Below are 12,435 nucleotides of genomic sequence, written 5' to 3' on the forward strand. Positions count from 1 at the left end.
CTAGGTCTTCTAACTCCAGCCAATGAGATTCCATTCCACTCTGTTTTATCTCCACAAGTAAGACACCTTCTTATGAGTGTTTATTCATTTTATTGACCCTCATCTTCTAAGGGCAAAGCCCATGAATAGTAGGATGCTGTAGAGGCTTTGGTTCAGATGACCCTAACAAATGGAACTAAGGTTGTGTACTCAGTCACCATATAAATCAGGCCATAGTGGCCACGTCCGCAGTCACAATGCCCAGAGTAGTTTCACTGTTGAATGGCTTCAGAAGAACTGAGTGAAGAGTGGCTAAATATGATCATCTAATACTCCTTCTATACCACACCCTACCCCTGACAGTAGCACTGTCTGCACATATGAAAGACCACCATATTAGACTATGTTCTCTTTGAAAATAGCGAGTAAATATTCCTAACTCTAAGCAAGGTCAATCATAGAAAATGAGTGCCAGATTGCTAAAAAGAAAGATGGCTAAAAAGAGTCATTCATGGACTAAGCTTGAGTAAGTGTTAACTTTGTAATTTCTCAGCCTAAGTTTCTTTTTAGTCCAGCTTATCTCACTATTCAAGTAAAAAAAATTAAAGGCCAAATATTATAAACATTATATCCCCTTCCTTGGATCTTGGAAGCATTTTTCTACTGCTGTTACAGTCACTAGCCCAACTAATATGAGCAGCTTATATATGTGCTAACCCCTGCTATTCCATAGGCTCATTATAGGAAGGACAAGCTTGGTCTTCATTATAGGCCACTATGTTCAATCCCACAATGCCTAAAACACAACGGGTGCCAAGCAAATACCTGTTTAATTAGAAATGACTTTGGACTCCAACCCCTATGACCAGCTTAACCTGAAGACCAGCTGTTGTAAACTCCACTGTTTCTCTCTCCAGGTTACATCTCTTTCCAAGACAATGCTTCCTAAGTTACTGCTGGCTGCTTATAGGCATGAATGGGTTTCAGCAGTTTCTAAGCTCCAAACTGGTGCTAGCAGCTAAAGCCTACTTTCATTTGGGCTGTCAATCACTCCCTATCTAATATGCTTAACCTAAGCAATGTATTGATTCTGGTAGCCTGGAAGTGTACTTGAAAAAGGCTAGGTGACATTTCTTAGAAGAGATAAGATACTTTCAAGTCAATTAGAAGCATCAGAGGATTCAGCACACAGGGAGGAACTTACCTCAAAGAAACAACCCCTGAGAATGTGAATTGAAGTAAGCTTCCTCTTATACACCAAACTTCCAATATCTAAGAGATATGGTTGCTTGACCCATCACTCAAGTCATAGTCAAGGTGTCATGGCTTTTTTTGCCAGGTGTATAAACCACAAAGGAGCTGTGATTTGTCAGAAGGACAAATGTAGAAAATATTAACTTACCCAGAATTCTAGACTAAGTACCTGAAGTTGCAGATTTAGAAGACGGCTGTATTGACTTTAAATAAAACATAATCCCTTCTATTTACCAAGTACTCTACTTTTCAGAGAACTTTAGCCTCTTCTTCAATACCAAGAGTTACCCACTATAACCCTGTAAGTAAGATTGGACCATCATAATTATGCCCAGAAGAGAGATGAGGAAATTGGGGTCAAATAAAGATATATTGACTTGTTCAAATTCACACAATTAGGTAGTATCCAATTTTAACTATAGATCATCCCAAGTATCTCACTTGGTTTTAAATCTGAATGGGAAAAAAAAGCCTTAGAACAGTAAAATAATCACAGGATTTTAGTTCTAGGCATGAAAAGTTGAAACAAGTAATTGGGAGGTTCATTCATTAGATCTTCTTGCAGCACCAGACATAGAGTCAGGCAGACAGCATCTTGCCCTGGGTCACAGGAGAGACATCAGGAGCCAGGATGCCCTAAAACAACCCAAACACCTTGGAGCAGGTTAGAGATTTAGAAACCTGATGCTTCTAAATTGGAGACTTAGTCTTTTAGAAAAAAGCACAACACTACAAATTCAAACTTAGGTATAAAAGCAAATATTTTCTTAAATCAGAAATTAAATCTCAATTAATTATACATCTTTAAAGTTGACAAATACCACATATAACAAAAAATTTAAATAATCTAGTATCTTTACAAAATGCCCAACATATCCCTACATTGTTTCTTTTTCATACATTGTTTAACACATAATCTCCCCTTGATAGCAATTTCTATAAAGAGATAAGAAATATAATCTAGTCTTTCCTCTAGCATAATTGATGAGCATTTGTTTTTTTATTACTGATAATTTAGAAAACTTTCAGTTTCACAACTTGTAATTAACAATGTTATGTAAAGTTTCAGGATTGTTGACAAACTTGGAAAAACTTCTACCAAATTTCCTTCATAGATAAGCTATAAGATTTAAAAGAATTTCCCATAGACCAGCTTTTAACTCTGCATATTCCAAACCTTATTTCTCTTCTACTAACCAAGTTGAGAGTACTAACCAGTACCAAGCAACATAGAACTTCCAACCTACCATTCTGTATGGTGAGTAGAGGACATATTACTGGAAGCCCTTCCTATAATTCAAGAACTTGGTAAGGGCAAGCAGCACAGAATAGTAGTGACATCCATTAAGATATCCACCAAACCCAAACTAGATTCCTAAATGCCCATGAACATTCCAAGGAGACAGACAGGAGACCTCGGGCTTTAGAGAGACAATGATTCTAACTAATTACAGGAACAATAAAACTTGATATTTAAAATATATAATCGTATGAATGTATTGCTATGCTCTGTCTCAGCGCCTTGGAAGGGCTTATGCTAAGAAGGAGTTGCAAATGCCCCTTTAGCTTATTGATGGGTTTGCCCATAATAATATGAAGTTCTCTACACTCTGAGAAGATATAAAGATTCTCCTGGATTAGAGATGAACTCACAGGGACTGAACCTGAGCTCTTAGAGGCTGATCTAGAAAATCTGGCATCTGCCACACCCATCCTCAACTAGAGATTGGAGATAAAACACAAGATCAGACTAATACCATGTGAGGTACAGAAAGCTCTTTGAGCTCCTTGGAAGAAGAACAAATAAACACAAGTCAAATGGAAAAATACAAAATGGTTGTTTTGTAGACTCCCTAGGGTCTGCTATTAAGCTTGCTTCACTCTAGTACTGAAAGACTGGCCAATTAATCCCACTGCACCCTGGCATTCTGGTTTCCATGTCCTTGTAGTGCCCGGGTCTGCATGCAGATCTGGATAATTGGCCCTCTCCTGTCTCCAGTCAACCCAGGCAGCCCAGTCTCATTCTGCTCTAACAAACCTTTTACAGCCCCAGTAGCTGCTGCCACTCACTGTTTCCTTAAAGGTCTTAACAAAACTCACTTAATCCTCCTGGCATGGAAATCCCACTGCAGCAGGGAAGGTCTTAGGAAGTGTGTAATCACAGGATTTTGTGCCCTTCCTTACAGGCCTCTCTCTAGCTTCCTCAGCATGACATGTGCCACCTCCTGCTGCTCTTCAACAGCAGTGTTACCCACAGTGTTGGTAGCCCACTGCTGCTGCCACAGCAACTGCCTTTCTGTTTGGATTGAGTTTTGTGTCATTTTGCATAGAATGACAAAGGAGGGATGGGGAAGAGAAACTGAAATGAGAAAGAAAGGCTGATGTAAATAAAAGACAGAGGCAGAGACAGGGAAAAGAGAACAAAAAGTTAAAGAAAACTATACCAAGTCCCTAAGGAAATCAGATGGAGATGTTCTTTTAACTCAGCCAAAGGAAAGAATGAGTGTGTATTTTTAAGCCTTCAGGCTGTTGGCAAGGAAAATAAACCTCCCAATAGCTCTGAATCTGATGGCAGCAAGGAGGAAAGAATGGGAAGAGTGAGGACAGGTGAGTGGGTTGTTTTGTTTTGGTTTTGGTTTCCAGAGAGGGGGTAGGATGACTAGATTTTCCCTGTTGGGTACAAGGAGAATTCCTTGAACATAGAATGTTATTTAACTCTGCAAAACTGTGCACTGACAGACTTCAACTCCTTTTCCCACATAGATTGTGAAATAGTGAATTAAACCATCTTTTTTATTTATCCAGAGGTCAAATGGAATAATCCTGAGTGTATGTGGAGCCTGGGACTTCACATAGGGACTTCACATAGGGACTTCACAACATATCAGACTCAAATGTTTATTATCGTTGTCATCATCATCAATAACATCAATATCCCTTTCATCATTATTACTCTTTTAGATGGGAAAAAGCCTCACAAGTAGTCCCCCAGTACTTACAGAGTCCCTTGCCTCCCCAAGTCTTCTACACTAGCAGACCCCAGAGAGCAACAGTGTGGCATCTTTTCCATGTACTTCTCCCTCTCTCTCTCCCTCTTGAAAATTTCTTCCATGTAGGTGATCATGTGGATTCTTATATAGAGTAATAAAATTTAAAGTATGAATTGCCTGAAAATCACCAGTACTGTTAATCTAAGTATTCAGAAACAATATCCAGATCAAATGCAAATGAACCCATGGCCCTCTTAACTAATTTGATACAGCTGGATGTGGCTCTTAGGAGAACAGAGCCTAACACAGACACCTGCAATTAACACTGAAAGGATGGTCCCCCTGGTTGTATTTCACCCTTTCTGTTTTTGCTACCAATTTGAAGTAAAGGAAGTAATGAGCTCGTGCAAAACAATAACTAAGAATTGAAAAAAACAGTAACCATTGAATTTCATCCAAGCTGTCATTATTTTGTGCTGAGAAATTACCAGGAGGCATCCAGCCACCCATCAAACCTCAAAGTGCAAAGCATCCTACACACCCCTTGACAAGGACTTAAGGCAAATTAATTAGAAGTACTATTTTTCCAGGCGCTACCTTTGGTGATGGGAATAGAGGCACCTAGTTTCTGCTCCCTAGATTAGGAAAGGGGAGTGTTGGCCTTAATCTCCCTCATATATCTCAGCAGTCAGCAAGGGTGTAGAGTGAAGCGGTTGGATCCAGCTGGCTTCTTGTTTAGAACTTTCTCTGATCTTGAACTAAGCGGCAGGACTGTGATGCTCCCACACTGCAGAAAGAGAAAGCAAACTATTCACCCTCCTTTTTCCATCTAGAACTGGAGGGGCTGCTGCACTGACTCCCACTGGCCCGGTTGGTCTATTAGGCTTAAGATGACTCAGGGACAGAGAGGCTCAAATTCCCCAAAGATATGAAAAGGAGAAGGAGGAAATTGTGTACCTTGGGGGGAGGAGGTTTGAAAAGTAGTTGGGAGAGGCCTTTGCAATGCTAATACATTTACCTGAACAGCAAACCTGACTTCCTCTGCGTGTGGAATGAGTAAAGAGGAGACAGTTTCCCAGAACTGAATGCAGGATGTTTTTGAGAGAGGTCTGTCACTACTGCTCTCTCTTCCAGTCCCCAAGCACCTGGCTTAAGGGGTTTCAACCTTATAGGATTCATGCAGCTCATGTCTCAGAGTGGATAAGTCAAGGTTTAGCCAGAAAAGCAGAACCACCCAGCAGGAGATTTGGGTGGACTGGCACACACAGACAGGCAGGCTGACAGACGGGTAGATGAATGGATGGACATGCAGATGGACAGGTAGACTTACCACATGGACTTGACTTGGCACAATTGTAAGACCTGGATAAACAGCTTCTGAACAGATGACAATGGAGCTTGAAGACTACAGGGCAAGCAGTCAAGGAGGTGGAGGAAAGTAAGAGCAAAGAAGAACCCACAGCCCATAACAAAAGTCTAAATGCCTCTCAGTCTTTGTCCCTCTCCCCACCACACACACACACCACATGAGACATAACAGAGAAAATGGAAGAATCAGTAGACAATAGAGCAATCCTAGGCCCAGTTGCTGTTCTGTGCTGACAAGGTGAGTCAGCAGATCAGCAAAATGTATTCAACTAAATGGCTGCTGTGAGACCTAAGTGACTCCATTCTAAAATTTGGTGGCATAAATTTCAGTTCTAAGAAAAACCACAAGATGTATTTTGACCACCTGCATGTGATAGTGTTCAGCCATCCCCTAGCAACAGCTAATCAGTAGTTAGCAACCGTTTGCAGCTTGGGTGCTCAAGGCACAATCAATCAGGTTTAATTGCCAATCTAGAACCTTGCTGTAACCACTATAAAAACCCCTGCTGATTTGGAGTTGGGGCTCTCAATCTTGACCCGCTGCGGCGGTGACAGTTGGGAGTCCCTGCTCGAGCTTGAATAAATGACCTTTGTGTGTTTACATCGGAATCGGCTCCTTGGTGGTCTTTGGGGACCTCGAAATCTGGGCACAACATTTGGGGGCTCATCCGGGACCCCTAAGACCCCCAGGATCTCCGTACCGAAGGGTCGACACCACCTGGTGAGTTTCCGTATCTGTAAAGTTGGGGGTCCATTTCTGAGTAGGTCGGCAGACGGTCTAGGTGGACGAGCTGGAGAGCAGTCGACCCGGGGTCCTGGAAGACATTCCAGACCCTTCTGTAGGGGACGGAGTGCCCTTCGAGTCTCTGAGACTTCTGGAAGGACGGTGCAGGTCACTCCCGCAGCACGGCATGAGGCCGTCATCCCATTTTCAGTTTTGCCTCCGATCGAGTGGAGGACTGTTTTGTCTTGCTTTTTGTTTTTCTGTTGTATTTGTCTGTCTATTGCATATTTTTGTCTTTTAACTTGGACTGAGATGATGGGACAGACTGTGACCACCCCCCGTCCCTCATGATGAACCATTTTAAAGAAGTTAGGGAGCGTGCTCATAACCTGAGTTTAGAAGTTAAAGAGACTAAACTTGTCACCCTCTGTAGCTCAGAGTGGCCTGCCTTTGGGATAGGATGGCCACCTGAGGGGACCTTTGATCTAGGAACCACAAGGAGAGTCCAAGATGCCGTCTTCCATCCTTATGCAGGACATCTGGACCAGGTTCCTTATATTGTTACTTGGGAAAATCTAATATGTGACCCCCCTCCATGGATCAAGCCCTTTTTGCTTCCACAGAAACAGCAGCCGGAGGTAATCCTGGCAGCCTGTAAAAAGACTCCCAGAAAACGCGACGAAAAAAGGCAAACTGACAGCGAGCCGACCGCACTGCTTTACCCGGTCCTCCAAGGAGGAACCGAGGAAGGTCTCCTTCCCCCCCCCCCCCTTACCACTCTCTCTCCACTCCCTCACAACAGCAGGCAGGGGGAGAAGTTCTGGCCCCAGCTGGAGCTGGGGAAAGAGGGCCGGCTCCGGGCGCCAGCAGCGGGGATGGCCCTGCCCAGAACACTCGCCACCAGTGTGCCACCTCGCTGGCAGGACCAGCAGACTCCACTATTCTCCCACTAAGGGCGACAGGGCTCCCTGATGAACATGGTAACCAGCATCATCACTACTGGCCCTTCGCCATTAGTGACCTTTATAACTGGCGTACTCAACACGCCAAATTCTCAGACAACCCTAGAGATTTGATTAACCTGTTAGAAACTGTTTTGTTCACTCCTCAGCCCACCTGGGATGATTGTCAGCAGCTCCTCCAGATCCTGTTTACCACAGAGGAGTGAGAGAGAATCCAAAATGAAGCCAGGAAATTGGTTCCTGGTGACAATGGTCAACCCACTACCAATGCTGATACTATCAACACTTCTTTTCTTTTGTCCCGGCCCGACTGGGACTTCAACACAGCAGAAGGTAAGGAGAGGCTCTGGGTCTATTGCCAGGCTTTGTTGGGAGGCCTCAAAGTGGCTGCTCAAAAGCCCACCAATTTGGCCAAGGTAGGGGATGTACAACAGGGGCCAAACGAAAGCCCTGCAGCCTTCCTAGAAAGAATTCAGGAAGCCTTCCATACGTATACTCCTATGGATCCAGAAGCAACTGAGACAAAGGCAGCTGTTATTATGCATTTTGTCAACTAAGCCGCACCAGATAGTAGGAGAAAGTTACAGAAAGTAGACAGATTAGGAGAAAAGAGTATTCACGACTTAGTGATGGTGGCAGAGAGTGTATAACAATAGAGAAACTGCAGAAAAAAGACAGGCAAAAGCTGGTGATCGGCAAACTAAGAACCTAGCTCAGATCCTTCTTGCCACCACTGCGGGAGAACTGAAAGAGCGTGAACGTCATCTGAGAAAGATTGCAACCGAAGGACAAGGTAAGGGGGAACATAGAGATCGCCCCTGATTGGGAAAGAACCAGCGTGCTTATTGCAAAAAGGAAGGCCATTGGGCCAGAGAATGCCCTAAAAAACCGGGAAGTTGCCCCAAGGCCCCCATCCTGGCTGTACCCCTCCCCAAGCCCAGGGTAACCCTAAAAGTGGAGGGGAGACCTGTCGAGTTCCTAGTGGATACTGGAGCTCAACATTCAGTTCTGCTTAAACCACATGGCTATATCTCTGACAAAACCTCCTGGGTCCAAGGGGCCACAGGCATGAAAAAGTATTCATGGACTACCCGAAGAACAGTAGACTTGGGAGTGGGCCAGGTAACCCACTCATTCATGATTATACCTGATTTCCCCTATCCTTTACTTGGAAGAGACGTGCTCACCAAGTTAGGAGCCCAAATCCATTTTCAGCCCGGGGGCGCAGAGGTCCTTAACCAAGAAGGAAAGCCCATCCAAGTGTTAACTATAAACCTAGAAGATGAGTATCAGCTACATCAAAAGCAGCCCATGCCAAGCCCTGATATAGACCAATGGCTGACTATGTTCCCTAAAGCTTGGGTAGAGATTGGGGGCATGGGGCTCACCAAGCACAGAGCGCCTGTATTTGTGGAAATAAAACCAGGGGCAGACCCGGCACAGGTCCGCCAATACCCCATGTCTCTAGAGGCCCACAAGGGAATAACTCCATGCATCAGGAGGCTAATTGCCCAGGGAATTCTAAGGCCATGCCAGTCGGCCTGGAATACCCCCTTGTTTCCAGTAAGGAAACCTCATTCAAATGATTACAGACCAGTACAGGACCTCCGTGAGGTAAACAAGAGGGTCATAGACATCCACCCTATGGTACCTAATCCGTATACCCTCCTGAGTTCTCTGCCCCCGAGCCACCAATGGTACATGGTCTTAGACCTCAAAGATGCCTTCTTCAGCCTCCCACTGGCACCCAAAAGCCAACATATCTTTGCCTTTGAATGGAGCAACCCAGAACAAGGCATCAATGGACAGCTAACCTGGACCCAATTGCCACAGGGATTCAAGAACTCTCCCACCATCTTTGACGAGGCTCTGCATAAAGACCTGGGTGAGTTCCGCCTCCAGAACCCCCAATTAACTCTGTTACAATATGTAGATGATCTCCTTATAGCAGCTGAGATGCGAGAGGACTGCCTAGATGGAACCAAGAAACTCTTAACGGTCATAGGGGAACTGGGATACCGGGCATCTGCCAAAAAGGCCCAAATCTGCAAACCTGAGGTAAGCTACCTGGGTTACATACTTAAAAAGGGGCAAAGATGGCTATCGGACACTAGAAAAGAGACAGTTCTTAAGATACCTGCACCAGATTCCCCTTGGAAAGTTAGAGAATTCTTGGGATTGGCTGGCTTCTGCCGCTTATGGATACCGGGGTTCACGGAACTAGCGAAGCCCCTTTATAAGCCAACTAAAGACAATCAGGCCTTTCAATGGACAGAAAAACTACAAAAGTCCTTTGATCAAATTAAGGCTGCCTTGTTGTCAGAGCCAGCCTTGGGCTTGCCCGATGTCACTAAGCCCTTCTACCTTTACATTGATGAAAACAAAGGAGTTGCCAAGGGTGTCCTAGTCCAATACCTGGGCCCATGGCACTGACCAGTAGCATACTTGTCCAAGAAACTTGATCCTGTTGCAGCTGGATGGCTCCCATGCCTGAGGATGATCGCTGCCATAGCCCTGATGGTCAAAGATGCTGATAAGTTAACCTTGGGCCAAGAACTGCATGTAACCACCCCCCATGCCATTGAAGGGGTTCTAAAACAGCCTCCAGATAGATGGCTCAGCAATGCCCGCCTAACCCACTATCAGGGCCTGCTTTTAAATCCAACCCGAGTTGTCTTCCAGACCCTGGCTGCTCTAAACCCGGCTACATTATTGCCTGACCCAGACCTAGAGGCCCCGCAGCATGACTGCACTGACATCTTGGCTCAGGTACATGGGACTCGAGAAGATCTGAAAGATCAGCCATGGCCAGATGCTGAAGATACCTGGTACACCGATGGGAGCAGCTTTGTTCAGGTTGGCCAAAGGTATGCAGGGGCAGCTGTGGTCACTGAGAATGAGGTTTTTTGGGCTGAACCCTTGCCCACTGGAACGTCAGCACAGCGAGCAGAGCTCATAGCATTGACCAAAGCACTGACTCTGGGAAAGGGCCAAAAGCTAAATATATCCACAGACAGCAGGTATGCTTTTGCTACCGCTCACATACATGGGACCATTTACAGAGAAAGGGGACTGTTAACAGCTGAAGGAAAGACTATTAAAAACAGAGAAGAAATTCTTGCCCTACTGGCAGCCCTATGGCTGCCAAAGAAATTGGCTATTATCCACTGTCCCGGGCACCAAAAAAATGACACTCTGATTGCCCGAGGAAATAATTTGGCTGACCAGACAGCTTGAAAAATAGCCCTAGAAGCTGATCTGACCCTGACCACAGCTGCCCAATCCAGGGGGTGCTGCCTTACCAGAAACTCCCCAGTATACCGAGGCCGACCTAAAGTAGATAAAACAACTGCCCATGGCCCAATGCCTCAAAAGATGGTGGAGATCATCTGACTGTAGAGGCATCCTGCCTGAAGCACTGGGAGAACAAGTTCTCTCCAAAATGCACTGGGCCACCCACATGGGCACTCAAAAAATGCAAGACCTCCTGAGACATGCTGAAATAAAGATTCGAGATGTTAACTCTAAAATTGAGCATATCGTTGCCACCTGCAAAGCCTGCCAATTGACAAATCCTACTCACAATAAAGCCAACTCAGGCAACAGATTGACAGGAAACCGACGCGGCGTATACTGGAAATTGGACTTTACTGAGGTAAAACCTGGAAGGTATGGTTACAGGTACCTGCTAGTTTTTGTAGACACTTTTTCAGGATGGACAGAGGCCTTTCCCACCAAACATGAGACAGCACAAATTGTGGCTAAAAAGTTACTAGAAGACATCTTGCCAAGGTATGGTTTCCCAGTAATGTTAGGGTCAGACAATGGACCCGCCTTCATTTCCAAGGTGAGTCAAGGTTTAGCACAGGTACTGGGGGCAAATTGGAAATTACATTGTGCTTACAGACCCCAGAGTTCAGGGCAGGTAGAAAAAATGAACAGAACTCTAAAAGAGACATTAACTAAATTAACCTTAGAGATTGGCAGTGACTGGGGGACTCTCCTTCCCTTTGCCCTCTATAGGGTAAGCAATTCTCCCTATAAGATGGGACTAACTCCCTTTGAAATCATGTTTGGGGTGCCCCCTCCCATTATCCCTAACCTTCAGTCTAAAGTGCTCGCTGAGCTCGATAATCAAAAACTGTTGTCTTCCTTACAAAGCCTCCAGCGTGTTCACAAAGACATCTGGCCTAAATTAAAGGCCCTGTTCAAGTCCGGACCACCTCCCAAGCCCCATCGCTATCAACCAGGAGACTGGGTCTTTGTCCGGAGACATTGACAGAAGGACCTTGAGCCTCATTGGAAAGGACGCTATGTTACTGTCCTGACCACGCCCACCGCTCTCAAGGTCGACGGGATGGCCTCATGGGTATACTACACTCACGTCCGTCCCGCAGATCCACACACCATTCTAGAGGATTACATCCCCTCATGGCAGGTGTCCAAAAACTGTGACAATCCTCTCAAGCTCAGACTGTGTCGTTGACTGTCATAATTATAAAAACACTTTGTGCTGCCCTCGGTAAAGAGTGTTGTTTCTATATTGATCATTCAGGGGTAATCAAAGAATCCATGGCAAAAGTGAGAGAGGGCCTTGCCAAATGAAAACGAGAGCAAGAACAGACTCAGGGTTGGTTTGAATCCTGGTTTAATTCCTCCCCATGGCTGACTACTCTGATCTCTTCTCTACTGGGCCCCTTGCTTAACCCTTGGAGAACGTGTTAGCTCTGTACAATTAATGGTGCTTAGGTCCCAGTACCAACCAAGTCTCAGAAAAGATTTGACCCTCCGAGACCCATGATTGGGCCTCAATGGTGACATAAGAAGGGGGGAATGTGAGACCTAAGTGACTCCATTCTAAAATTTGGTGGCATAAATTTCAGTTCTAAGAAAAACCACAAGATGTATTTTGACCACCTGCATGTGATAGTGTTCAGCCGTCCCCTAGCAAGAGCTAATCAGTAGTTAGCAACTGTTTGCAGCTTGGGTGCGCAAGGCACAATCAATCAGGTTTAATTGCCAATCTAGAACCTTGTTGTAACCACTATAAAAACCCCTGCTGATTTGGAGTTGGGGCTCTCAATCTTGACCCGCTGCGGCGGTGACAGTTGGGAGTCCCTGCTCGAGCTTGAATAAACGACCCTTGTGTGTTTACATC

At 45.1% G+C, this 12,435-nt stretch overlaps 1 protein-coding gene across 1 annotated transcript; it reads left to right on the forward strand.

Annotated features, from left to right (window-relative positions):
• The first annotated feature begins 7,292 nt into the window (after positions 1-7,292).
• Positions 7,293-11,556, forward strand: LOC147823107 (uncharacterized). The gene is made up of 5 exons (XM_087194230.1): positions 7,293-7,349; positions 8,214-8,399; positions 10,011-10,267; positions 10,806-11,069; positions 11,439-11,556. The coding sequence occupies exons 1-5, from the start codon at positions 7,293-7,295 to the stop codon at positions 11,554-11,556; spliced, it is 882 nt and encodes a 293-aa protein (XP_087050356.1).
• Positions 11,557-12,435: the final 879 nt, after the last annotated feature.

Source organism: Heterocephalus glaber, unplaced genomic scaffold (genome assembly GCF_053883595.1).
Source record: "Heterocephalus glaber isolate CG9 unplaced genomic scaffold, H.glaber_assembly_v1.0 deba00001600, whole genome shotgun sequence".
In the NCBI taxonomy this organism is placed as follows: domain Eukaryota; kingdom Metazoa; phylum Chordata; class Mammalia; order Rodentia; family Bathyergidae; genus Heterocephalus; species Heterocephalus glaber.